The 27332-nt window shown below is 44.9% G+C and overlaps 2 protein-coding genes across 2 annotated transcripts in view; both read left to right on the top strand.

Moving 5' to 3' along the window:
- Nucleotides 1-615, top strand: part of glra3 (glycine receptor, alpha 3) — a 52109-nt gene extending 51494 nt beyond the window's left edge. Inside the window, exon 9 of the mRNA XM_031745437.2 lies at nucleotides 98-615. Within this exon, the coding sequence (XP_031601297.1) occupies nucleotides 98-424 (327 nt within the window). The 3' untranslated portion in view covers nucleotides 425-615. The remainder of the gene's footprint in view (nucleotides 1-97) is intronic.
- Nucleotides 616-8166: 7551 nt separating this feature from the next.
- hpgd (15-hydroxyprostaglandin dehydrogenase) lies at nucleotides 8167-23595 on the top strand. Its single transcript, XM_031745441.2, has 7 exons — nucleotides 8167-8419; nucleotides 8847-8970; nucleotides 12116-12222; nucleotides 17755-17851; nucleotides 20842-20918; nucleotides 21007-21170; nucleotides 23072-23595. Exons 1-7 carry the CDS (start codon nucleotides 8327-8329, stop codon nucleotides 23193-23195), a joined length of 786 nt encoding a protein of 261 aa, XP_031601301.1. The 5' UTR covers nucleotides 8167-8326; the 3' UTR covers nucleotides 23196-23595.
- The last annotated feature ends 3737 nt before the right edge of the window (nucleotides 23596-27332 follow it).

Below are 27332 nucleotides of genomic sequence, written 5' to 3'. Positions count from 1 at the left end.
CTCAGAGGTCAAACCGGTGAACAGACTCACAAATAATCTGTGACCCCCTACCCCTTCCTCCCCCTGCTCCTCCTCTTCCTCCTCGTCTCTCTAACAGGAAGGGGGGGCACATGAGAGCAGGCTGACCTCTGCTGCCGCCGTGACCTCCACCCCGAGCAACAGCAAGGAGTCGAAGGCCAGCGCCAACAACGCCGTGAGTGCACTGAACACGCCGGGAGCCACGGCACAGAACGCTACCCAGAATGCACCTGCAGCAGCCAGTGGGGGTAAAAGCACGGAGGAGATGAGGAAGCTGTTCATCGACCGAGCCAAAAAGATTGACACTGTGTCGAGGGCCGGCTTCCCCCTGGCCTTCCTCTTCTTCAACATATTCTACTGGGTCCTGTACAAGATACTGCGGCACGAAGACGTGCATAAGCAGTAGAGACAAAGGACGAGAGGTTATTCAGACACAGGCGCACGAACATCTGCATTTCCTTTTCCATGAACCCCCGAGAGCCAATCGGGATGATCTTTGTTATGAAGGTGTAAGGATGGATAAACTGGATCTCTGCCTGAAAACCACAGAAAACTTTTACAAAGGTTCATGTAGTTAAAATTAATTTTCTGATAGTCTTTGATACCAATTCTGTGATGTTGAAATGAAAAATGTTGTTGAAGAGTGCATGGCAGACGGGACGGAGTAGCAGAGAGGGCTCCACATGCCAGGATTACATCCTCCATGTGGAATTCATTCTTTTCCAGTCTAATAATATTTTAGTGGTGGAAAATCTGACCTGCCAAAGAGAAAGTGGGGGATTTCATTCATTTCTGTCTCTGTTGACTGAAACCAGCTCGATCAATAGCGTGAAGGATACTGTGACTCACGGCCAGCTGAGCTGAACGTCTCAACCACACGGTAACGTAAGTGCGAGAAACTGCAGTTCCTCTAATGGCCACTAGAGGGCAGCTCCAAAAGTGAGTCAGTGCCTGTGGACTCGTAGACAAAAGGAGAAACTGGCATGTTTACAGAAAACATCCGTTCTGGTTTCTGTGGCTGACTTCAGTCTTTGCAACAACTCTATCCATTTAAACTGTATTAAGGCTTTGCATTATGAGGGCGTGGCCTCGTGATAAACAGGTGGGTGGAGACACAGGCGGTGTATCAGTCAGCACAGTGGTCATGAGTTTGAAGCACAGCCTGCAGCTTCAGTTCCAGTTCTGCTGTTTTGTGTGTAACAGGTGTGAGGATTAGATTTCTCTGAGAGGCCCAGACACCGATGCAGTCACAGCGATCACAGGTCTGCTGTCAGCTGAACACAACATTAAACTTCTGGAAGCTTAAAAGTATTTAGAAAAATAACCAGTAAAAAGACGATGAAGACTTGGAGTGATTTAAAGCAAAGTGCGTAGATATCCTGTGTGCTGGCCTGTGGACGTATCTCATCAGCATACTAATGTAAAAGTCTGAAAAAGCCGGATTCCCAAATTGAAATGCGGCAGGCGGCGTGCAGCTGAGCTCTGGCTCCGGGTGGAGAAGTGGAGCTTAGATCTGTCTGTCTCTGCTCCAGTTAAAACCTCCGTCTCTCCACCGCAGTCTGAAGTCTGAAAAGTGTGAGCTCGTCTGTCTGATCCTCTGAAACCAATGCTGGTTCAGACAAAGACTGTATATAAAAGATAGACAAAGCCACTGTACCATAAACCCCTTAGTTTGTGAAGTCCTGCGTTTTCTATGATTTTTAGTATTGCGGCTGTTCTCGTGTCGATCTGTTTCAGATGTGCTCAGGCTGAGCTGATCAGAAACCGCCTGCAAAGAATCCGAGTGAAAGCCGCAAACCTGTGAAGGAAAAGGACTCTGATGTCAAAGCCTTAATGTTACCAGTCTGGCTGCCAAAGGGGAAGTGATTACATGAGCTAGCCTGGTTAGCAGACTGCATGTAGGGGTACGGCAAAACAAAGTATCATCCGTGTAAAAACCTTGAATTTCGCTCACCAGATACGACTCCAAGTCCAGTGACCTCACAGCAGCCATGTTATTGGTCACATGATGTCATTAAAGTGCTCCAAAAGGCTCCAACAGCACAAACATGGTCCAGAGGTCCAGTTCAGGTGAAGCTAGCAGAGAGCTAGCAGCTACAGCCGCCTGTGTCGCCCTCCACCTGCTGCAGAGGTGGGAGTCTAGTGGACGTCAGAGGAACTGCAGCACTGGTTTCATCTTTCAGCTGAAGAACAAAACACTCGAGCCACCCAGTTCAGGTTTCCTCTCCATTTAAAGTGATGCTTCAAAAAGAAAGAACAGCCAAACAAAAGCTGTGCGTCTTTGGCAGCTTTCTGTTACTCACCATCATGGGATCTGTGTGAGTCAGGTTTGATGCACTCATTGTGAAAGTTGTCCTTTCTGCACTGATTTCCTCCCTGACACGCTGACAACGCCCTGATGTTTCGTTACTGAGGTGTCATACATGCTTACACGACCCACACACTGAAACCTCACTGCGTATGTCGGGAGTGGCCGTCCCACGCTGCTGCGGCGGCGCACAGTCACACTGGAAACTCCCACTCACTCCCTTTAAGAACATGCGAGCAGCTAAACCCAGGTTCATCCGTGTTGTCCATCACATTTCCACACAGAAACGTTCCTCAGACCCACTTCTGTTCGGGTGGATGTCGTCTCAGCTGCAAAGCCTCGGCTGCTCCGTCCACCTGCAGCTTCAGTTTGTCTTAAACCAATCAGGAGACAACTGGCATAAAGGGGGAGGGGCATGTATTTGGATAAACAAAGATGACTTTGAACCATGAGTCATGCAAAGGTGCTCTCATAGAGTCCAAGAATAAAAAGATGGAGCTGGAAATGAGCAGAGGAGGTGGGGTTTAAACATGCTGTGTTATCGGATGAAGCTCCGTGTTGTGTCGTGGTTGCCGTGCGACAGAATTTTGACATTTGAAATTCAGTTGGAGAAAATGTGATGTGCAGTCTGGAGATTCAGGCGCTTCAGCTTTGTGAGTTTAGTTCAGGTCTGAAACGCAGCGATTCTCTGCTTTGCTTTTCTTTGGGATAAATTACTGCTGGCTTACGTCACTTTGACTGTTCACGGCGTTTCTTTGGAATTTGTTGTGTTTTCTAGGAAGCAGTGTGGCAACTGTAATTACTTTCAGCTGCTGACATGAGCAGTGAGGGGGGAGCTGCAGCATTCAGTCATCTCCTTTTTATATCCTGCTGCAGTGATTTGGCACGTTTAGCCAGTTTCCTACAAATGAAACCTCATTTTCTGCACAAAGTTCACTGACACTGTGTCACTGTGACCTAATCGCTGCTCCGTGGTGGTGCAGCGGTGCAGGGAGAGGCTCCGGGTTTGAGGAGTCTGCAAACGTGGTGAGGAGGACGTGATTAACCAAATGTTGTTCAGGCCCGAGTGGTCTTCTGTTCAACAGGACTCGGTTAGTCGTGGTCGGCCTGTTCCATCTGTGATGCCATTTTAGCCCTTTTATTTGTTTTTGAGACATCGTTTTTTATTTAAAGTGAACAGAATATTTGCTGTGATGGTGGCGAAGTCACACGTTGCTCTCCTCTGTGCTGTGAGTGCAGCACTCCTGTTGGAGAACCAGCCACAAACGTTCAGGCCACATTTGTCCAAACACTTTCCTGGAAGGATGTTCAGTTAGCTTCACACGACGCCGTCACTGCATTATTTACATCAGTGTTTCCCTCCCAGAAATATTTGCACAGTTGTGATGAAAACAGCCTCTCTGCAGGACGACGACCGTCTGCAGCTGTGTGCAGACTCTGCATCGCATCCCGACTGTGCTCCGTGTGCATCATGTCTCTCATTGCTGTGCTTGTGTCCATCGTCTTAGTCCACAATCAGATGTGATGATTACTGCTTCGTATAGAATTAGTGCACAGTCAGCGTGGAATCTACTTGTTTTGATGATGTCACAGTTGCGTTGCTGCTTTATGTGCTTTGATTTTGTGTTTTTGGTCAATTTTATGCAGCATCTGTTTCAAACAGCTGTCAGGCTGATTTTCAGAGAGTGAAATAAATTCAGATTTAGCAGCTTTCTGAACGGAGAGCACACGCAGACGCAGAAACATGTCAAAAATGGCTCGTTGGTTCTGAGTCGGCCTGGAAAGAAAGGCTGTAATACAGGGAGATGACACTGTGACGTAACAGGTGTGTAATCTATTACATATTCTTCTTTACTTTGTAGTAAGTTTTTTGTTTTGTTTATTTCCTCCCTGTGAAAGATAATTAATTACATCACCCATTACATTAAATTAAAGTGGACTCGCCTGTTCTGTTAAAAAGTTTAGCTACCTATCACAGCCTGTATATAAAAGATGGATTTTGTAACACTGCCAAATGTTTTTAGAGCCAGAAGTGACCGTGCTTACAGGAGAAGGTGCTCTGCTAAGTTATTAGCTAATGCTAGCCAGCCAGGTTAGCAGTCTGCATCCACAGACAACAAATACCTGCTGATCACTGAAATCACATTAAAAACCTGGAATTTCACTCGGTAAAACTGCAGTTCAGTTTTGTTGGACAGTAACCTCACAGCTGAGATTTGATTGGTCAGATAATCATTAAAAAGCTCCAACAGCACAAACACAGTCCAGAGGTCAGTTCAGGTGAAGCCTAGCAGCCAGCTAGCAGCTACAGCCGCCTGTGTCCTCGTCCTATCAGGAGGAGAATGTGTTTGTTCTGCTGTGTGAGTCTCTGGGGGCGGGCTCACTGCTGGAGCCTCTGCTGGACATTAGGGGGACTGCAGCCTGTGTTGATGTTTACTTCTGTTGGAGCAGTCGGTCACATGTCGGTGACTATGGATGAGTTTACAGCACTGTTTTCACTCTGTGACACACACACTGTACATTTCTGTTGGTTATTCATTTCTTTGAAACACAAATAAGGTTTAAAATCCTTTAATGTTCATATCGATGTGAATCTGAATCTGTGTGCTGTGTTCTTTTTGCTTCTGTTGGGGAGATGAACACTTTTCTACACTCGTATGTTTTATGGGCCGAGCGGCTCATACAGACTGTTTGAATCCAGCTCGGCTCTGAAGTCCTCAGGTCCCTCGCTGCATCTGGAGACAAAGAAAATATTTTCACAGTTTATCAGCCATTAATTTTGCATCTGTTGTGTTTGTATTTCTGCTTGCGCTGTGGCGAACGTGTCGATTTGTGGACATAAAGTTGTCGAGCTGTGTGCGTACTGCGACTCTTTGTTCACTGCACTGTAAAAACGAAGCCGACTGCCGTCACGTCAGAGCCGCTTCGGGTCTGACAGGTTTTATTTCCTCACTGCATCCTTGTAGTCGTTGTTGAGTCTTTCTCTGCTGTGTTCAGTTTGAAAGAGAAGAACATCCGTCAAACATTCCTTCTACATTCCAGTTCAGAGCACACACACACACACACACACACACACACATACGCACACACACACACATACACATACACACACACACACACACACACACACACACACACACACACACACACACACACACACACACACACACACACACACACACACACACGCACACACACACACACACACACACACACACACACACACACACACACACACACACACACACACACACACACACACACATACACACACACACACACACACACACACACACACACACACACACACACATATACACACACATACACACACACACACACACACACACACACATACACACACACACACACACACACACACACACACACACACACACACACACACACACACACACACACACACACACACACACACACACACACACACACACACACACACACACACACACACACACACACACACACACACACACACACACACACACACACACACACACACACACACACACACACACACACACACACACACACACACACACACACACACACACACACACACACACACACACACACACACACACACACACACACACACACACACACACACACACACACACACACACACACACACACACACATACACACACATGCACGCACACACACACACACATTTTTGTAAAATAAAATGTGCATATTTTACATGAAACTCTCTCCTCAGACTAAAATAAACTTGCGAGCCACTTCTTAACAACGATGGTCTGCTGTTTCTTGTTTCTAGTTTTCACAGCGACTTTTAGGAGAAAAGAGACAAATGAGCGTTCAGCACGTCGCAAAGAGGAACTTAGATGGACCGTGCTCCGATTGGTTTTAACGGGTTAAAGTTCTTCATGAGGGCTCTGCAGCACCTGTAGCTCAAAACCTTTAAGATCCAGAGAAGATCAATCAGAGCACACAGTCTCTGGGATTATAATCATTTCAGAAGATGATCTCAGAATTACTCGAGTTACGTTTTGTCTAACACTTTGTCTTTTACATGCTCCCCTTTAAATGTTCTCTCCATGTTTCGCCTACTTGAGTGTGTTTATACCACCTCAGTGTTATCTGATAATGAAGACTACCTTTAGTCCACTATTGGATATGATTAGGGAAGCTCTATAGGGATATATGCTGTTAGACAGGAGTCCACGTGATGAATGCTCTCCAGAGAGGATGGTTCCTGTCCTGTCCACTCCAATAATAATTGAAGGTTTAGTTCTTCCTTTTGGAATTTGGACTAGATCTTGTGGATATTATGAGTTAATTGCTCTTTTAGAAGACATACCTGCATGGGAACATAAGACCTCTTCAGTTTGGGTTCATATTGAATCGTCAGTGTTGGTGAAATGTGAAGTCTAATAAATGAAATGTGAGGCCGACTGGAGAACGAGCAGCTACTGGACTTTCATCAAGCTGAGCAAAAGATATCTCGAAACAACCTCTGACATTACTTTAAAATGTCTGACATTAACAAAGCAGATGTTTGTTGTACAGACAGATCTGGGCGAAGGATTTGGGAGAAAAATAACGTTTTAAAAGTCGCCCTGATTCAAGGCTCGCTCTTAAACTTTATTCACCTCCATTAAAGAGGAGCTACATACTAACATGTATACATGTGCTGACATCATCATCGTAAGGTCATTGTTATTATTGTTTATGTTGTGTTGTTGTGGATGCAAACATAGACTTTACTCGCTTCACTTTAGCTTTATCACCACAACACAAACGATTTCCTAATAATACTAATAGTAATAGTAGCAGTAACCTCTCATCTTCATCACAGACACTGCTCCTGTTCTTTCTCCCGTTTCTGCTGTTGCCACCTGCTGGCCACCAACAAGAATGCAGGTTTAAGAGAGCAGAGCAGGAGGAACTTGGGTCCATCTTTATTATCCAGTTTGTGCACAGAGACCTCACTTCCTGTGATGTTTGTGTGCCAGGTGAGGTCAGCCCGGACTGGACAGCAAAGTATTGCCTCTGCTGCTGTTTCAGGTCCTCGGAGATCCCAGAAATCTAAAGAGCGCCCGCTGAACACGCTCCAGATCATCTCCAGATCCAAGAATGAAGGAAGGATGTACGATAAGAAGGTCAAAGGAAGAGAGCGTGTACAGGAAGTCAGAGGAACGGAAGCGTAGCGATGTTCCTCGATCTAAAGTGTGCAGAATATAAATAGTGAAGTTCATAAAGATACAACAGCTTTTCCTTTCCTCATGTGTCTTTGTTATTTTTAAAGAATAGAAGGAAAACACACTGGAGCGGGTGGTATTTTCACATTTTTGGTCAACATTTATCAGCTGCTGGTTCCCATTCAGTGTGAGAGTGGACGTGCAGAGACCTGAAGCTCGCCGTAACGTATCCCCGAGCAGCGCTGCCGCTGTTGTGTAACGCCACTTAAGCCTCGCAGGAGAAAAGCCCACGGTGAGGAAGAACAATGAGAGACTGACAGCTCTTTAAAGAAGCTGCTGTCTGAGGTTTTTGGGGGTTTTGTCTCTGACATGTCCTGAAATGCAGACTTTATATAAACAGCAACACATTTCAGGAGCTCAGGTGTGCTGATCAAACAGGAGGAGGGGAGGAGAAGAAAGGGCGTGGAGGAGGAGGAGGCAGGAGGGCAGGTACAACAAGTTGGATTAAACCTGTAATTATTATTCTACGGAGTTTACTTAACCTCTCTCTCTCTCTCTCTCTCTCTCTCTCTCTCTCACACACACACACACATGCAGTGTTTGTATAGACTGATAAGGCGAGAGGGGGGGGTGGAGGAGGAGGAGGGGAAAACAGCTTAGCCAAAAGAGTAAAAACAGAGGGGTGAGAAAACATGTGATTGAGTTGGAGAGAGAGCAGAAAGGTGCAGGAAGACGCAGAGCAGGAGAGAAAGAGAAGAACAGTCACCGAGAGAAGAAGAAGAAGAAGGAGGAGGAGGAGTGCTGCTGTGCTGGGAGCATGTCTCTGAATGGGAAGGTGGCTCTGGTGACCGGGGGGGCTCAGGGCATCGGCAGAGCTGTGGTCCAGTCACTGCTGCAGAGCTCAGCCAAGGTCGGTACTGCTGGAACTTTTGGTTGCCTCTGAGAGTCTGCAGCTTTTAGTTTCATCTGTTGTGTTTTTCATCTTTTCACCTCAAAAGCTTTTTTTCTTCACTGTTTGACTTGTTTTTTATCAGGAGCAGGGTTTCAAAGGTGAGTCTGTGGTTACCAGGTTAATCTTTAATCAAACTCTGCGTTGTGAAAGATTCGAGATGAACCGGTGGCTTTATTTCTCTGCTGCAGCACGGGCGTTTCAGAGAGATCAGTCCTTTCTCAGAACTTCCTTCGCCATCTGTTTAAGTAAATGAATGTTTGTTTCTGTCTGAGCTTCACGCCGCCACAGTTGTGAAACCACAGGACTGATATAGTCTGCTGATAAAAGTAAGTGTTGCACTGTAACCAAAGTGCTGCAGAGTCCGTCTCAAAGTTTTGTTCTGCAGGTGGTCATGGTGGACCTGAACAAGGCCCTCGGCGAGGAGTGCAAGGCCCAGCTGGACGCCGAGTTCGGAGAAGGAAACTGCACGTTCATTGAGTGCGATGTGGCCAACGGAGATGCGCTGCGAGGTAATTATGCCGGTCGAGCCGTAAGACTGGAGAAAAGAGCTGACGTCACTCTTGTCAAAGCTTTCGGTTTGTCAGTGCGTTTGGCAGCTGTTCAGTTAATTGTGTAATGCAAACGCACCGCTGAGCCTTGGACGATCACCCTGAACGAGGAAGCGGGCTAATTTAATTTATCACAAACCTGTCACCGAGGTCAGAGACAAACAGAGTTCCGAGTTTTCTCACCAACACGCTGCTCCCAGAGTCCCGCTCAAACTCAGCCTGTCCTGTGTTTGATTTACAACCACATGACCTTTTATTTTTCTCCAGTTACCTTCTCCTTTTCTGCTGATCTGCCGGCGCTGTTGTGTGCTAGTGTGTGTGTGCGTGGGCGTGCCCGGGTGAGAAAGATGAGAAGCCGAGGATTTAAGTGTGTGTAAGTGAAAAAGTGTGTCACAGAGTGAGAGAGAGGAACAAGGATTCATTGTCTGACATTGAAAAAGTCGATCCCTGCAGGCAAACGGCTGTGGAATGCTGTTTGCTGTAGCTCCTGTGTGTGTGTGTGTGTGTGTGTGTGTGTGTGTGTGTGTGTGTGTGTGTGTGTGTGTGTGTGTGTGTGTGTGTGTGTGTGTGTGTGTGTGTGTGTAAGGTGAGATTTATCATGTTTAAATGCACTCGTGCATCTTTGCAGCTGTGCAGTTAACAGCTCTGTTTTGTGTCTCTGCATCTTCAGCACTAATTGCGAGGTGTCCAGGTGAGGAATCCGGAAAACACACGCAGGTTTAGCCCTCTCCGGTTTTTCCCTCGGGGTCTTTGTTTTTTCTGCTGTTGCTGTTAGTGTAACCAATCGTGCGCGCCCACATGCAGAGATAAACCTGCTGCTAGCGGCTGATTGTGTAACAGCATGATGTATGTGCCCCTCAGTCACAGCATGTGCGTTCGGCCAACACGTCTGAAGTTATTTGGGTGTAAACCCCGCGGTGTCAGGATTCCTGCTCTTTGTTGAACCTGTAACTGAAAAACATACAAATGCTTTTCACACGTAAAGTGAAGTGAGTCCTCTCGAAGACTGCAGTGTGTAGTCAAACCAAACCTGGGAGTACAAAAATAGAGAGTCTGCATGCTACAGTCACATTTCAGGAAGTAGTCAGGCCCCTGACACTTCTTGTGTTGAACTTCAAACATTTTTACAAACTGATCTCTACCTGCTGCTCATGACATCAAAGCAAACTGGCAATGTGGACGGGTTTTCCAGCTGGGGGTTGTTTGGTTTGCTTGGAGTCTGGCTCCGGTCCTGAGACCCACTTTCTCCTCAGCATTTTACTTTTAAGTCAGTTTTATCACCTCGAAGTACTTTTTATTGTAAGTTAGAGACTCTACAGAAATGCAGGACACCAATGGCTGCTGTTACCCCAGAGAACCCGGTCCTTGGAGACCCCGAGGTAGAAGAGGTCAGCACAGAGGTCAGCTGGGGGGTGCTTAATGTCAAACCTAGTGTGTTTGATACCAAAACAAGACCAGCACATGTTGGTAGACCTAGAATGGGGGATTACATATCTCATGTGGAGGATTTGGAAAGTTTAGCTGGGGAAAAGCACTGCTGGAATACTCTGCTTAGCCTGATATCACCACAGCCTGTCTTTGAGTAAGCACAAGCAGATTTATCTCTTAATTAGTATTATAAAGTATTTAGACTCTTCATTCGCCCTCTGTAAAAAAAAACAAAAAAACAAAACATGGTTGTAGTACATGTGGGTTCACAGTCATCCCGATCCTGGTTTTAAGTTCCTGAGTCGAGGCAACTGGACTTGTTTTTTGTGTTAGTGACGACAGTCCCAAGCACAGAGATTTCCTGCATGGTTTTCCACCAATACAAAAGCTTTGCTACAGTGACGATTGGCCCCTCTTGGTCAGCTCCATGATGATTGGCCCTTCCTGGTCAGCTCCATGACGATTGGCTCTTCCTGGTCAGCTCTATGACGATTGGCCCTTCCTGGTCAGCTCTATGACGATTGGCCCTTCCTGGTCAGCTCTATGACGATTGGCCCTTCCTGGTCAGCTCTATGACGATTGGCCCTTCCTGGTCAGCTCCATGACGATTGGCTCTTCCTGGTCAGCTCCATGACGATTGGCCCTTCCTGGTCAGCTCTATGACGATTGGCCCTTCCTGGTCAGCTCCATGACGATTGGCCCTTCCTGGTCAGGTCTATGACGATTGGCCCTTCCTGGTCAGGTCTATGACGATTGGCCCTTCCTGGTCAGCTCCATGACGATTGGCCCTTCCTGGTCAGGTCCATGACGATTGGCCCTTCCTGGTCAGCTCTATGACGATTGGCCCTTCCTGGTCAGCTCTATGACGATTGGCCCTTACTGGTCAGCTCTATGACGATTGGCCCTTCCTGGTCAGCTCTATGACGATTGGCCCTTACTGGTCAGCTCTATGACGATTGGCCCTTCCTGGTCAGCTCTATGACGATTGGCCCTTCCTGGTCAGCTCTATGACGATTGGCTCTTCCTGGTCAGCTCTATGACGATTGGCCCTTCCTGGTCAGCTCCATGACGATTGGCTCTTCCTGGTCAGGTCTATGACGATTGGCTCTTCCTGGTCAGCTCCATGACGATTGGCCCTTCCTGGTCAGCTCCATGACGATTGGCCCTTCCTGGTCAGCTCTATGACGATTGGCCCTTCCTGGTCAGCTCTATGACGATTGGCTCTTCCTGGTCAGGTCTATGACGATTGGCTCTTCCTGGTCAGCTCCATGACGATTGGCCCTTCCTGGTCAGCTCTATGACGATTGGCCCTTCTTGCTTGATGATCAGCATCAGTTTGGCTGAACAGCCGGACAGCGAGGGTCCGGGCACTTCCAGAGTTCTTCCATTTTACAGCGACTGAGGCCACTGTGCTTCTGGGAACAACGGTTAACAACGATCGAATAATTCGAGTTTCAGTAGCTTGGATCAGTTTGGCGTGTTGAGAATGATGAAGCAGATTAGAGTGTAAACTACATGGTGCTACGATGGTAATGAGGCTCTGTTATAACAGCGAGTGCAGTCTTAATGAGTGAAAAACTGTTTACATTCTGATGTGAGCTTTTCGTTGATATTTTTAGAAGTTCCTGTATTAGCAACTGAAATCACCCCATTTTGATTTCTTGTCTCTGTGCAACAGACGCCTTCCAGAGCACCGTGGACCAGTTTGGCCGTCTGGACATCGTCATCAACAACGCCGGCATCACTAACGAAAAGGACTGGGAGAAGACCATCCAAGTGAACCTGGTGAGATGGCAAACCAAAATAACACGCATGCTGCCTTACTGCATGATTGCAAGATCAGACTGATGCCCTGGGGGTGGTGCTGCAGAGGAAGCTCAGCATGCCCGTGATATCTTTCCCCATCAGCAGCCGTAGCAATTACATCAACGAAAGTCTGTAAATGGCAGCTCTGAGCACGCTCACCTGAAGGAGGTGCCGCATCTGACCAATCACAAACATGCATTTTACAAAGGATGATAAATCTGTAAGATAACAGAAGTAGAAACATTTGCAGCTTTATCTCTTTTTGTGCTTTGAGGAAAAACCTGAGGAAGCCTGGTGTGTAAAGTCAGAAGTATTAAAGCAGCACAGAGTTTTTCCTTTCAGATTGCAGCTCAGAGGATCCAGAGCAGACCCCTCTTTCAGATCCTCAGCTCTTCCTCAACTGTGCAGATTTCCCAGGCCATGTGGAATAAGGAATGTCAGGTGTAACCTAACACTCAAGGAAGGCAGGGAGTCAAAACATTTTTTCAAAGTTAGATTGGAATGTGATCCAGATAGAGCCACAGGTCACAACACTAAAGTTTATCCTTTGGCAGCAACTCACTTAAAAATAGTACAAATGTTGCGTGTAGTCGGGGAATGTCAGCCTGTCAGAAGGTGAGCGGTTGGATTCTTCTCATGGTGGCGACGAGGCACCGAAAACTGCTAGTTCTGGTTCACAGTGAACTCGATCCATGCGAATACATACAGAAACTGAACGTGGTGACTGAAGCGCGATCAGCCTCATCTTCTGACATTTTGTCTTATTTTAAATTCAGTCCCACGCTAACCCATGGACATCACATCCTGTGTTGTCCACCTTCATTCTGTGTCAGTGCCAACAGGGGGCGACACCGGCACTTGCTGAATAGATGGCGGTAATGACTTTCCTGATAAGTTCATTGGCTCAGCCAGTCATTTAACATCATATTGAATCCACCACAGTCTGTCTGCCTGAGCCGACCCTTGTCTAGTTTGGCTGGTAAACGCTCTGTCTGCAGCTGTTGTTGGTCACCTGTCAAAAATATCTGCTCTTTTCACCTTTGACCTCTGTGTTACGGCACAGAGAACCTCCAGCTCTCCACCTAATAGAAAGTAACGACAGCTCAGGTTTAAAGTGAATAAGGACATGGAAATGGTTCAATCTATATACTTCAGCTCAGTTTGAAGGCGTTACTCCCTCCGGACCAGTTAGACTATTTCAGCTGTTTGTGACTTCACACCAAGCCCAAGGTCGTCCTGCCAAACAGTGGAAAAACACGAGCTGCGCTTCAGTTTGCTGTCGCAGCGTGTCTTACCATGGATCTTTACTGCTGTATAAATAAACATGAGTTTTCCTTATTTTTAGTCACGTATCTCCTGCTCCAGCAGTGAATGCTCATGTTAAACATGACCATACTTCAGATAATAAGGTATACAAGTCCTCTCTGTGAGCCAAAGCTCGGGCTGCTCTAAACTCTCAGTTTCACAGCTCGTCTTCCTGTTAGCTCTCTAAATATATTTCAGTAACAACAACTGAATTGAACCACATGATGTCACAGAGAGGTAATATCCTAATATGGTCTTCTCAGGCAAATGGCTGAAATCTGGGCCACAGGAGCTCTACATACCTGCTTTTCAAACATTTGTTTATGATGGGCAGCCAATAAGTAAAACGCTGGCTTAAAGACAGGTTGACCTTTAAGGGGAGGGGCTAAAGCAGCTTGTTTTAAACTGAGGCGCTCTTACTGAGGCCCAGTAAAGGACTCATCAATGTGTGTTTGAGTCTGACAGTGGACGGTGGTATGGGACTGACACAGTACAAGCACAAGAGGGACTAAAAAAAAGCCTCTTTGTTGCTAACAGCACAGCTGGTCAACAATGTGCTCCACCATCGAGACTCTGTAAAGTCTGGCCAGCAGAGAGACCTGATCTCCTCTCACAACATACCGCTGTGACTCATTGTTCCTGAATTGGCTCCCGTTCACATCAGCTGTCAGAGTCAGACTCCATCCAAGTTCCAGTTCAAGGATACTTTCCTCCACTTAACTGCATATTTGGGATGTTTTAAGTTTTTAAATGTGAACTTTCAACTCCAACAGAACTGTATGAAAAGCAAATGTGGGACTTGAGATGTGATGGATGTGCATTTCTGGAGCTCGGCATGTTACATTAAGGCCCTTGCTGTGATAGCAAAATAAAAGTCTGCCCATACAGTCAGTGATGCTTTGGCACAGGTAGCACTGTTGGCACTGGTAGCACTGGTAGCATTGGTAGCACTGGACTGGGAGCTGCAGAAAGGGAAATGTGTTGCAGTGGTTTGTATCACATCTGTCTGATAGTGTGTTCATGTAAATGAGGCGTCTTCTTAAAAACAAAGTTAGTCATGGACTTCCTCGGGGCTCTGTGCTGAGACCAATACTTTTTACATTATTCAATTCAGCTTTATTTATATAGCGCCAAATCACAACAACAGTCGCCTCAAGGTGCTTTATATTGTACAGTAGATCGTACCATAATACATACAGGGAAAAACCCAACAATCATATGAACCCCTATGAGCAAGCACTTTGGCCACAGTGGGAAGGAAAAACTCCCTTTTAACAGGAAGAAACCTCCGGCAGAACCAGGCTCAGGGAGGGGCGGGGCCATCTGCTGTGATTAGTTGGGGTGAGAGAAGGAAGACAGGATAAAGACATGTTTTCCTTAGAAAGTATTATTATAAAACACTACATATGTATTCATTGCTATGCAGATGATGCCCACCTATATGTATCTATGAACTAGAGATGGACGGATCCGATATTACGTATCCGTATCGGTCCGATACTGACCTAAATTACTGGATCGGATATCGGCGAGAAATAAAAAATGTAATCCGATCCATTAAATATCAAAAAAACACCTCACAAAACTTGCGACACGGCGTAACTCGGCTCATAACCGTAGCACGTTGGAGCAGTGTGCGTCACGTGATAGAGCGGCTGTGTGTATTTGTAGCCTCGCTACCAAACCAGCATTTCATCTCCGAGGAAGTTATCCCAGAGAGAAGTAAAGCAAGTGTGTAAGTTCATCTCTGAATGTTTGTAAAGCGTTCCCATGTTAAGCTTAACAACCGATATATGGAGCGACTGCCTCTCTCTCTCCCTCTCCTGCTGCTACTTCAATCGTGAAACTGATCAATGATCAGCTGATCGGCTTTTCTGTTGCGAGTCCGTCTCTCTTCTTTGTTTTTGGCCCACTTTGCACCAGAAAGAGGAAACCAGCGGCTGAACAACAGCAGCACGTTTAAGCTTGATAAGCTGTTGTTAGAATGTATTTAATATTACTTTCTACACCAGGATCCTTTTCTACGTAGCTGACGGCTGGTAACTGTGCAGGGCGGATCTAGCAAAGTGTAGCCAGGGGGGCGATAGGGCATGAACAGGGGAAAAGGGGCACAGAGACATACTTTTCTTTCTTATTCTCATTTAAAATGTCTCGCTTTTAATAAATAATTATCTGAATCTTACACCCAAAGTTTTAATCTGATGTAAAATGTATAGAAGTCCATTACTGTATATAGTAACTGTTAAGTCTAATATACCCTAGTAAGCTATAGTACTTTTTCCTTTGGGAAGGTACCATCTGTGCAGTCTGCAATTCTGTTGAAGAAAGATGTTGAATCTATTTAATTATTCTTGAAAAATAATTTAATTCTGTGCATTTTTTTTCACACTGCATCAAATTAAAGTTGATTACGTCGATTAAGCATCATGAGGTGGAGGGTGGGGGGTGGTTCCCTATTTTTTTTGCTGGGAGTTTGCAACCCTGTTAGTTAGGTTGCTTAATATTTCTGCTAAGTACTCTTTAAAATACCAGAATAGGGAGGATGGAGCAGGTTTAAATTTATTAGATTGATCAGTGTTGCTGAACTATGAAATATTTTGGCTGCAGTGTATTTTTTACATACAGGTATAACAGAATAGCTTTAGTGTTGTTGTTTATTTAAACTTGAGTATGAACTTATACAAAATGCAGCAAGATATTAAAAAACAGTTTTATTGATTAAAAAACACACTATATCGGATTCATATCGGTATCGGCAGATATCCAAATTTATGATATCGGTGTCGGACATAAAAAAGTGGTATCGTGCCATCTCTACTATGAACGCTTAAGCAGGAAATGAATCAAACTACCAGCACATCTTAAGAAAATAAAGACCATCTCTATTTTCTACTCTTAACATAAATTGCTGTATTTCTCAGATTATGATTCAAATTCATACAACTTTATTAAGTTCACAGCCGACCCAGCCTATAGTCTTTAAACTGATTATAAGAGTGGAAAGTTACGAGTCAACGCAGAGATCAACAAACAATGAGGTCAGGGAAAAATTCAATAAATAAAAATGACTACATGGATTAACAGCGTGCTCAGAGAGAGCGTTTCTGTACTGCTGCACCTTAAACTGACGGTGATGTTGTATTTTGTGTTGAGCTGAGTTCCTCATCAACGATTGTATCAGCTGTGTGTCTGGCAGGTCTCTCTGAGCCCGTCTTTGTGTTGTGGTTCCTGTCAGGCCGTCACACATGCTTGAATCATCAGTCACACCCTGATACTCACATAAGGGCAGATACACTCTTTCTGCACTGACACTGCTAACCACTTTAAAGGTGCGCTGTCTCACGCTGTCAGTATCACTTCTCTTTCTTATGCAAACTTCAGATCTGTCAGACCATTTTCATTCAAACATTAACATCAGCTAAACCAAAGTAAAAGTTTACTTTATTAAAAAGTTTTCCATGTTTGTTTTCTTGACTCTCAGGTAAGTTCACACCTGGTGCCCCAAAGAGCTGTTTGTCTGTTTGTGCATTGCTGTTGAAGTCGGGTCCATTTATGCGGCCCTGCTGGTCTCAGACTGGGGGAGTGTTTGTGTGCGCGGCCGAGGTGTTGCCTCCTACACGACTCTGATGTTAGGAGCACATGAGTTTGGTATATTCAGCAGGTCATTGCTGGAGAGGAGACCAGGTGAGCACTTCACCTGTGCTCTCAGTCCTGATGCTGCTGGGTTTCCTACGAGTCACCAAACATCATGTTCACTGCTCACCAAGTGTCCGTGGGCAAGAAACAGACCCAGAGCTGTGTTTTCTTTTCTGCTTCCTTTTATTTGTTGTTGTTTGATTAGCACAGAGTTGTAGCTTTCTACTCAATCTGAGCTCTGTGCTTCATGACTCCATACCCAAGCACTTTTAACCCAGGCTTCATCCAGACCCCCCCCCCCCCACCTATTTTGGGGGCCTATAATATGACAGTAATAATGTGAAACTAACTGGAGCTCTAATAATCACATAATTTCTGTTGCTGTGTCAGCTGTTCTGCCAGATATGTGAGATTAAGAAAAAATTCTTTGCAGTCAGTCAGGAGTGAGAAGCTCATCTTGAAAGCGTGTTATCAGTGGGTTCACACATGCATGTTTAACTTCCTCATCACGAGCGCATGCCTCAGTTTACCGCTGTGACCGAGAACACTCGTCTTTATCTTTGTCTGCAGACCTCGGTCATCAAGGGAACCTACTTGGCTCTGGAACACATGAGCAAAGAGTACGGCAAGCAAGGAGGCACCATTATCAATGTGTCCTCCATGGCAGGTAACACACACACACACGCGTGCAGAAACATGTAATATTAAAACAACAGACACACTGCCAGATTTTTAGGTATCATACAGCGATGATGTTTTTGTTCAGGGATGTTAAAGTTCGCCAAAGATTACACGACAGTCATGTCCGTAAGTCCACGGCGGCGTGTGCAGAGGCAGCTGTGACTGTCCACGCACTTGTGGACCTCGCTGTGCTTCACCTGAGTCGCTGCTGCTGCAAGCTGCCAGTGGCTCTGAGGAAGAGGCGCCCCCACTCATCACCCTCCAAAATCAGCTGACTAATGTTCCCAGTGCGAATACAACAATCAGCTTTTTCTTCCTGTTAATTTCAAAGGGCAGAGGGCAGCGAGTCAAAGGTCAGCAGAAAGCCCAGCTCAGTCTGATCTCATCACAAGGACGTTTTCTGCAGCGGCACACCCGGGCGAGCTTCCTGTCTGTCGGCTTTTCTGCTTCTATTTTCTGACTCTCTTCAGCTTTATTTTCTCCTGCCAGCTGAGCTGAACGCTGCGCTCACCACTGTGTCTGTGAACCGCTGTCTTTACTGTGCATGAATCCTGCAGAGTTCTTTAGAGACCTGCAGCACAAAAACACGACAGCGGAGCGACCGTCACGACTGACCTCGTCGGATACTTGGAAGGAAAATGGTGCCTTTGCTTCCTTGGAAAATTGCTGAGTAACAGCAGATATGAATGAGTGATATGAAGCTTCACAGACACTCTGAAACTTTAAAAGCTGATCAGCTGGAAGCACCTGGCTCTCCGCTGACTTTCTCCTGCATTTATGTCAAATGTAGCCGTGATAAATCTCTCCTTCTTTCTGGAGGCCTGGATCATGGAAACATTCCTCTTCTTCCTTGGATGTGGGTGTTGTGTTAGAAACACATGAAACAAAAAGCAGCTATGACAGGTTGGCAGATATCCACCGGGGCTCTGGATCATTCCGTCATGGAAAAGTTCATTCTCCTCCAACATCTTCTCTCCATCACAGTCCAACACAACAAAGACGAGTCCCGAGCTCTGCTGGTGTTTTATTGTCCTCATGCTGCTCTTTAAAGGCCTGCGAGAGCCGTAATCTTTCTCTACAACATCCCATGCAGAGCTGCGCTCACTCCGAGGAAACCGCGTTTTCTGTGAGATTAGCGCCGTTTATGAGACCAGAGCACCTTGAAGGCTGTGAGAACGCTTCGGGATGTTCCCTCGTGGAACGGCAACGTGCTTCACCGGAGCAAATAAACTCCACGCAGGAGACGATTAGATGAGACAGATTCCTGTGTGGTTAGATTACACACACGCACACTCACACACACTCCACATTATGTTGCAGTGACTCGTATCTGCTGTCCACCGCTGTCCCGCTGCAGGCTGCAGATCCAGGGTTGACCCTTCCGTCGTTGTTTTCGTGGCCTCGGGTCTGGGCAGAGGTTTTCGAGCAGGTGTTAGGTTCCAGGTCAAAGGTCGTACTGCTCTGTGTGGTAAAAATATTTGTGTTTCACAAAGGTTCTGAGTGATGTTCCTGTGGGAGAGCTCCCAGCTACAGCTTGGCTCTGCTGACAGTTGGGCTTCACGTCACGCCCAGGCCCCGTGACACAAAGTTCAGCAAAGCCAGGATATCGTTTCTGCGGTCGCACGACGGTGGTTATCAACCCGATAAATCAACCCAGGGTCGAGTGCCGAGACCGACACTGTTGATGTCATTTCCTGTTTTTATCCCGGTTTTTCACAGTTTGAGTGGATCGATGAGGAGATGAACCATCACTGGGCCACGTGACATTGGTCCAGCTGTGATGTAATCTGTGTGGATTACAGATGATCCGTTTAGTCAATAACAAAGTATTTTTCTATCTGCTTTGTTCTGAAACATATCTGATTAACGTGGAGCCGCTCAGACCGGCTCAGAGTCACACTGACGATTCTCAGGCACGTTTTCATCGTTTGTGCTTCATGTCAGAATTTAATCTGCGTTATCGAAATCTCGTGTTTGTTTTAATCACACGCATCATGATGTCGATCTAGCGCAGCTCAGCCTACACTAACAGCAGACATATGGTAATCATTTCACTCTCATCTCACTGGTGATAACATCAGTGTGTGTGTGTGTGTGTGTGAGTGTGTGCCAAACAAGTAGTTGTCCAAACATGGTCAAGCTTGCTTTAAGAACATGTTTCAGGGTAAAAGTGTGTGTGTGTGTGTGTGTGTGTGTGTGTGTGTGTGTGTGTGTGTGTGTGTGTGTGTGTGTTGTTCTTCTGGATGTGGTCACATGACGAACACAGTCCCGTTTGTGCGGCCAGGTCGCCGGTGTTCTGGGAATCCATCCTACCCGTTGTTTCTCGCACAACACGAAATTCAGTGGCGAGCCGTCCTACCTTTGTGAATATTAGCTAGAAAAATACTCTGACCGGTAAAATTAACTGCCAAACCATCCTACCTTTGTGAATGTCACCTACAAGCATACTTAAATAGCTAAAATTTAGTGGCAAATCGTCCTACCTTTGTTAATAACAGCTACACACATACTCTGATGGGCAAAGTTTGGTGGCAAACGGTCATACCTACTTAAATTGGTGCTGGAATTACTCTGTGACAGCAGAAATGTGCATAAACTACTTACGGTAGGACGTTTTGCCAAAGTAGGATGGTTTGTCAGAACACCGGTCGTTGTCTGTGTTGCCTCGTCGTCATCACGCTGCAGACTGGTGTGTGAGGACAAAGTAAAGGAAATGTGTATTTATTATGAAAACCTTCGGTTCATGGAGCTCAAACAGCAGCGAGTCACATGGTGACTGTTTGCGTTTCAGCAAAGACAGGATGCTCGGACGGGTCTCTGAGTCGGGTTTAATCCCAGTAAACCCGGATCAGCTGAGCCTGCGGCGTTCAAAACGAGGTGCAGCTGCAGCAGCTGTGTTTGGCTGCCTTCAGGGGAAATGCATGTTACAAACTGTGATAACATCATGTTTTTCCCTCTGGGTCTTTCCTTTTTCAGCCTTCCTGCATTCCCCTCACCAGCCCGTCTACACGGCCACTAAACACGGAGTCATTGGCTTCACCAGAGCGATGGCGGTAAGACGCACACACATTAGCGAAAGCGCAGCACGAAGCCTTTCGGGATGAGAGGGCCACTCAGCAGCTCGTTCTCGTGTCGCTGCAGGACGCGGCCATTCAGGGCGACTACGGCGTTCGCATCAACGCCCTGTGTCCGGCCTTCGTCGACACGCCGCTGCTGCAGTCGGTGGAAGATGAGGACAACATGGGCAAGTTCGTCAAGTTCAAGGACGACTTCAAACGGAGCATGACCAAGTTCGGAGTTTTACAGTAAGTCCTCTAAGCAAAGCTGAGGTCAGCGGATCATGTGTCAGTCAGCAGGAACGATCGCTAAAACTGATGTAAACATGTTTATTAAGGCGTCCTTTTAACAGGACGCCTGTTTAAAGCCTCGTGTGGACGATAGAGGAACTGCAGTTTTTGGCACATCAGCGTTAGCTCCAAAGTTTGGCGCTTGTTGCTGCTGCAGTGTGTCGTGTGTGTTTTAAACATTCATAAGGCCTCCAAGAAATGTGAGCCTGCAGATGACTGTCGGCACATTTCAGTCCGATTTCACCTCAGCTGTCTGCGCTACAGCAGCAGCTGGTCTCAGGTGAGCGCGCTCAGGGGGATCAGAGGTGTGAGTGAGGACACAATCTTCAGCTTCATATGAAAGAAGCTGGACGAGTGAGAGATCTGCCTGCTCAGCACGGATCAGATCTGTTCTTAGCAGCTCTGCTTTAAACCCGTCTTTGTGTCTCTGCTGTGATTGCATCACTGCTGTTTGAAAGACTTCTTATCTTTCAGGAAACCCGATGAAGCGTTTGGAGCGGTTCAGTCCAGCTGTGAGAGACGCTGAACAGTCCACACTGTGCAGAGAGCACGCTGTGTGCAGTTTGCTCAGCGCTCTGAAAGCTCTGCAGGAGGGAATCATTTAGTGTCAGAGGAAATTGAGTCCAGATGACTTCCTGAACACACACAAACAGCCAAATGCATGTGGATGTATGCGTCTGTACATCCACTGACTCACTGAAAGAGGGCAGAACAGCAGCTGTAGTGTTTTTAGGGAATGTGGTGTTTACTTGTGTTAGTCACTCTGTGAAAACTCAACCTGCTTTTGGAGACAACAGTAAATCCCCCTGATGTAAATCATTAAATTTTAGTTTAAGGTCACGGCAAGTTTAGTTTGAGTAAAAGCTTTCTCAGTGACTTGTGAAAGGCTGAACTCTGGAAACAAAGGAAACGGCCAACATGGATCCACAGTCCTCCACGATGTTGCACAGTTGCCTAAATAAGGATTCAGACTCCTGACTTTGAGGTTCTCCTTCCTCAGATTAAGATTTGGAAGCGTTTATAGTTGAGACTAATGTCAGTTTGAGGATAAATATGATGTGATGGTGGCACTAAAGTGGCTGCAGTGGGTTTGAGATGAGAGTTGTCTGTAGTCAGTGTTGACATTTGAATCAAGAATGTTAGGCTTAAGATAATCTCTTAATTTGACTTAAATCATGGGGATACGTTACGGGAGTCAATTTTAATGGAGGATAGTTTGTTAGGGTAACCCGGCCTTTATGTTCAGGCGAGTTCAAATATTTGAATCAAGTTGTTATGGTTACAGTTGTTTGTTGAATCATATTTAAATCCAGTTAAGAACTACTTTGACAGAATTTGAATTAAGTAGTTGAGACAGGATGATCCAGTAGGTTTGGCAAGTTTAACGAGCCCATTGAAATCAGTTGTTTGGATTAGTTTGGATTCTGTTCTGGGAGCCAACATAATCCATCGATTTAGCTTTAAATCCAGTTTTAAAGCTACGAAAAAGTTCAGTTTTATTTATATAGCCCCAATCCAGGTCTTTATGTCTTTAAGACATTCCTGCAGTTTAACTAATTGGTGTGTGTTACCTGGCTTCATGGACAGATAGAGCTGCGTGTCATCTGCATAGCAGTGAAAATGCATACTATGTCTTCTAATGATGCTGCCTAAGGGAAGCATGTATAATGTAAACAGAATTGGTCCTAGCACTGAACCCTGTGGAACTCCATAACTAACCTGATGTGATGTGTCTGTGGGATGACTCTGAATACTTGTTTCTCTAATGGTTAGAATTTAATTTGTGAGGAAAGTCATGACGTCGTTGTAAGTGTGATGCAAAAACAACAGCGTGTGTTTTTCCTCCTGTTGACCTGCAGGCCGTCGCTGATAGCAGAGGGCATGATGAGGCTGATCACGGACACCAGTCTACACGGAGCCGTGATGAAGATCACCTGCTCCAAGGGAATCCATTTCCACACCTATGAGCCCATGTCGGCCTGAGCGCCACACTCAGGACTCGCATGCTGAAGGAAAGATGCAGCGCTCTAACCCGTCTGACTGCAGCTCAACAGAGACGCTCGGGACGACACATGGACGCTGCAGGAGCTTCTGTCTGCGTCTGTTTGGATTCTAATCATTTTTATTTAACAATCATCTGCATAACATGAAAACAGTGATCATACAAACAATATCCAACAACCCAAAGTTACAGATGAGTTTTTTCGTTTTTAGTTAATTGTTTGTGCGTCACAGGAAACGCTGGACCGTCACTGTGGTCTCAGAGACGACGGCTTCTTTGATCAGTGTTATTTAAGAATTGTAACAGTTACTCTTTTACAGCTGGTTTATGTGGCGTGTAAACACAAATAAATAAATAAATATGGAGTTTTGTAACAAGGGAGATCTGAGAGATATTTATTGACAGAGGTGGGACCAAGTCATTGTTTTGCAAGTCTCAAGTAAGTCCCAAGTCTTTATCCTCAAGTCACAAGTCAAGTCTCAAGTAAAGTCAAGCAAGTCAGAGTCAAGTCGCAAGTCAAGACAGACAACTTTCAAGTCAAGTCCCAAGTCCGAAACTTTGAATTTCAAGTCCTTTCAAGTCTTTTTTTAACCCTCTGGGGTCCCGGGTATAATTGGCGTTCTTGACTACTTTTGATTTTACTTCTATATTTCACTTTTAAAATATGTTTTTCTTGCCTTGTTTGGTATCATTATTTACAGCACAACCTCAAATATCTGAAATTTGAGTTATTTTTTCATTTTGGTATACTATATTAGCACAGTTGATCTAAATTCAGACAAAAATTCAGAATCCGAGTAGAAAAAGTTATATTTTTTTTTACATGTTTAACAAATCATTTTCATAACTTGAAATGCAAATAGAAATTGTACATTTCTAAAAATTATGCACAAGTTTTGCAAACAACAAAGTTATATGGTACTATTTACCTAAAAATGCAGCCAAGGCCTCAGGCGTTTTTATATAACCATTTAAATCTATTTACAGAACAATCAGGTGTGCTGCATCAAATAAGAAGGCACACAAATTATTTGTGCCAGTCCAAAAATGTGTAGTTTGTGTTCAGTATAAGACAGAGGAGAACACCACAGGCCTAAACCCTGCAGGTCTGACAACTGGAGGTGCATCAGTCCAGTTTTCTATGTGGGGACAGCGTTTACACTGGAATCTGCCTTTGACAGCTTTTTTAGATCAAATATGAAATTCAGCAGTCTAACCGACACACAATACAAAACAATAACTACACAACAAACTAACTATAGCCTCCAAACACGCTAAACGTCACTAATGTCTCACATATGAAAACTCTCTCTCTCTTTCTTTCGCTCGCCGCTTTCCGTCATGGGTGTCACTCCTAAAAACTTCCCTTCTCCCTAAACAACCAAATGTCACATGTTGCCTTATCATTTTTTTGATTGGCTGACATGGTAAACTCTAACACCAATAGGGAAGGGGTGTTTTTTCTTTTCCACTCGCAAGTGGAGAGCGTATGCTAGGCTGTCTGTAGAAAACGCCGTTTTTGTCTAGCATCCCTGTTGAGAATAACCTTTGCAAATAAACAACAGCTAATAATATAAGATCCAAGTATTTTATTTGATGTATTGACATAAATGACAGAAGAAAAAAGCCATGTATAGCAGGACTACTCAATTACACACTAAGGTGGGCCAGATTTTCTAACCAAAAAAAAAAAAAAAATTTCCCTGGCTCAGACATGCAAAAGTTAAACACGACCATACACTAATTGCAAATTAAACACAGTGATTTTGAATTGTGATGTGATGGTAAAATAAATATTTGTCAGTCTAAACTGGGTTAAATCTACGGGTTAATGATGGGGAGGAGACGGAGAGAGACTGAGTACAGCTACAGAACCCACTTTCTGAAACGGACCCTGCTCACCATTCACCGACAATTCTGAGCTAACAAGTTGCATGTTATTCTTGGATGCGCTTGCAGGACCGGATTTAAAATAGCATGACAAACATATCATACCTGTTAAAGCCAAACAGTATCATCAACGTAGCCGAAGAACATTTGCTAATAAGATGAAGTTAGCTAAGTCAGCTGTCTCATCGTAGCAAAAAAAAAAAAAAAACCACCACCTACCGTTCTTTATGCAACTTCAAATGTCGGACAAAGTTGGAAGTTGTTCCATCTCCGTCTGTGATTCTCTTCTTGCATGTTTTACATATTGCATTTCGTTTTTTGTTGACTACTTCGTAGTTTATGTACCCGAAAGAAATTACTCTTGGGAGCATTTTTGGCTCGAGCGTTTTTGTTCTTGTTTTTTTAAAATCTGGTTAATTTGATTGGCTGTGCTACAGCCCACGCTCACATACATACGGAGTGTGGTAAGCAGTGTTGCCAACTTAGCGACTTTGTCGCTATATTTAGCGAGTTTTCAGACCCCCTAGCGACTTTTTTTCTTAAAAAAGTCGCTAAAAAAAGACGTGAAAGCGCGTATCGCTTTTACTCTCAACAAGCAGCGGGTGCTGTAACACAGTCAGTTCTTCTTTTACTCTTTTACTCTTATGCTGTTTTGTGGATCACAAGGTTTAAAACTACTTATAAACACACACACACAAAGTAACTCCACCAGAGTGCCTAATTCGGATCACTTTTGCCGGTCCAAGCCCGGGTAAAGGAGCAGGGTTGGAATTGTGACATTAAAAAAAACAATAATTGCTAAAAGAAATTTAATTTGTAGTTCTAAATAAACTCTAAATGCATTTAGGACGTTTTTACTCACTTTATGTCTCTTCCACGATGTTATTTCTCTCTCCAACAACATAGGTTACAATTATATTAGCATGACCAATTATGCAAATTAGGTGATGACGTCATTTAGCGACTTCTAGCGACTTTTAGGACAACCAATAGCGATTTTCCTTACTGAGGAGTTGGCAACACTGGTGGTAAGAATGAATGAATGAATAAAGTGAATTAATGGTCCGCACTTTTTATATAATATGTATGTTAAATTTTAGATTTGGGTAAAATATCAAGTCTTTTCAAGTAAACAGGTTCAAGTCCAATTCAAGTCCCAAGTCACTGGTGTAAAAGTCCAAGTCTTACAACCTTTTTTCAAGTCAAGTCTAAAGTCATAAAATTAATGACTCGAGTCTGACTCGAGTCCAAGTCATGTGACTCGAGTCCACACCTCTGTTTATTGATAACCTAAACAATAATTATACGTTAACATTTATAGTTTCACAATGTCTGTTATTTTTCAGTGTTTTAATATTTATTAACAGCCAATACGTGGTATACGAGGAGTGAGGTCACAGTATGCACGTCACCCATTGGTTTGTAAAGTCCAGTTTTTAGCCTGCAAGCTAGCTTGGTTAGCAAAGCGTGTACAAAGATTGTAAGGATTATAGACGTCTTGCCACCCTAACTTTAAGTCTTGACAGTGGAACTGCTGGGGCAAGAAGTTTGCATGATTAGGGGCGTGGCCTCTTTGACTGACAGGCCGATGGCGACACAGGCGGCTGTAGCTGCTAGCTGTCTGCTAGCTTCACCTTTGCTAACTGGAGTCCCTGAACAGAGACCTGTGGACCGTGATTGTGCTGTTGGAGCCTTTTAGAGCATTTTTAATGTCATCATATGACCAATAATATGGCTGCTGGGAGGTTACTGTAGTAACAGAGCGCCTGAGGAGGCGGAGCTCCAGGTTTACTGCCTGCACTAATTAGCTTAAGGTCACCTCTAACATTGCATGAGCCATTAAGTCCGCACACAGTGGGTAATTTCAAAGTTGTTGCTTCCATCTTTATCCACAGTATAGGAAAGTGTGTGGAAATGCTTAGTAGTCTTTAATATTCTTCATATCAAATATTACCCTTCCAACCCTATCTCCCATTGAAACACAATAACAACAGCACTGCACTAAAATTATTCCTCCTGCACTAAGTGAAGCAGATGTGTTCTCTGGACTTGAGCTGTTTTTTATTCTGATCATCTTCTTGTGTGGCTGGAGGAACATATTTGATACTCATTACCGTGTCAGTCCAATACAGAAAAAGGACTGTGGCAGCAGCATGCAGCAACTTTATTTGTACAGCACAATCCTTTGTGTGTCTTTATCTCCTCTGAACTGTGGGCTGGGACCCAGC

The sequence above is a fragment of the Oreochromis aureus genome, linkage group 6 (assembly GCF_013358895.1).
Source record: "Oreochromis aureus strain Israel breed Guangdong linkage group 6, ZZ_aureus, whole genome shotgun sequence".
Classification (NCBI taxonomy): Eukaryota; Metazoa; Chordata; class Actinopteri; order Cichliformes; family Cichlidae; genus Oreochromis; species Oreochromis aureus.
Note: the sequence above shows the minus strand (reverse complement) of the source record. Positions and strands in the feature narration are given on the sequence as shown.

Excerpts from the sequence above, each read along its gene's own strand:
- hpgd (XM_031745441.2), top strand. The coding sequence starts at position 8,327 with ATGTCTCTGAATGGGAAGGTGGCTCTGGTGACCGGGGGGGCTCAGGGC. Across the intron at positions 8,420-8,846 it reads TGCTGCAGAGCTCAGCCAAG|GTGGTCATGGTGGACCTGAA; the intron begins GTCGGTACTGCT and ends TTTGTTCTGCAG. Across the intron at positions 21,171-23,071 it reads ACCAAGTTCGGAGTTTTACA|GCCGTCGCTGATAGCAGAGG; the intron begins GTAAGTCCTCTA and ends GTTGACCTGCAG.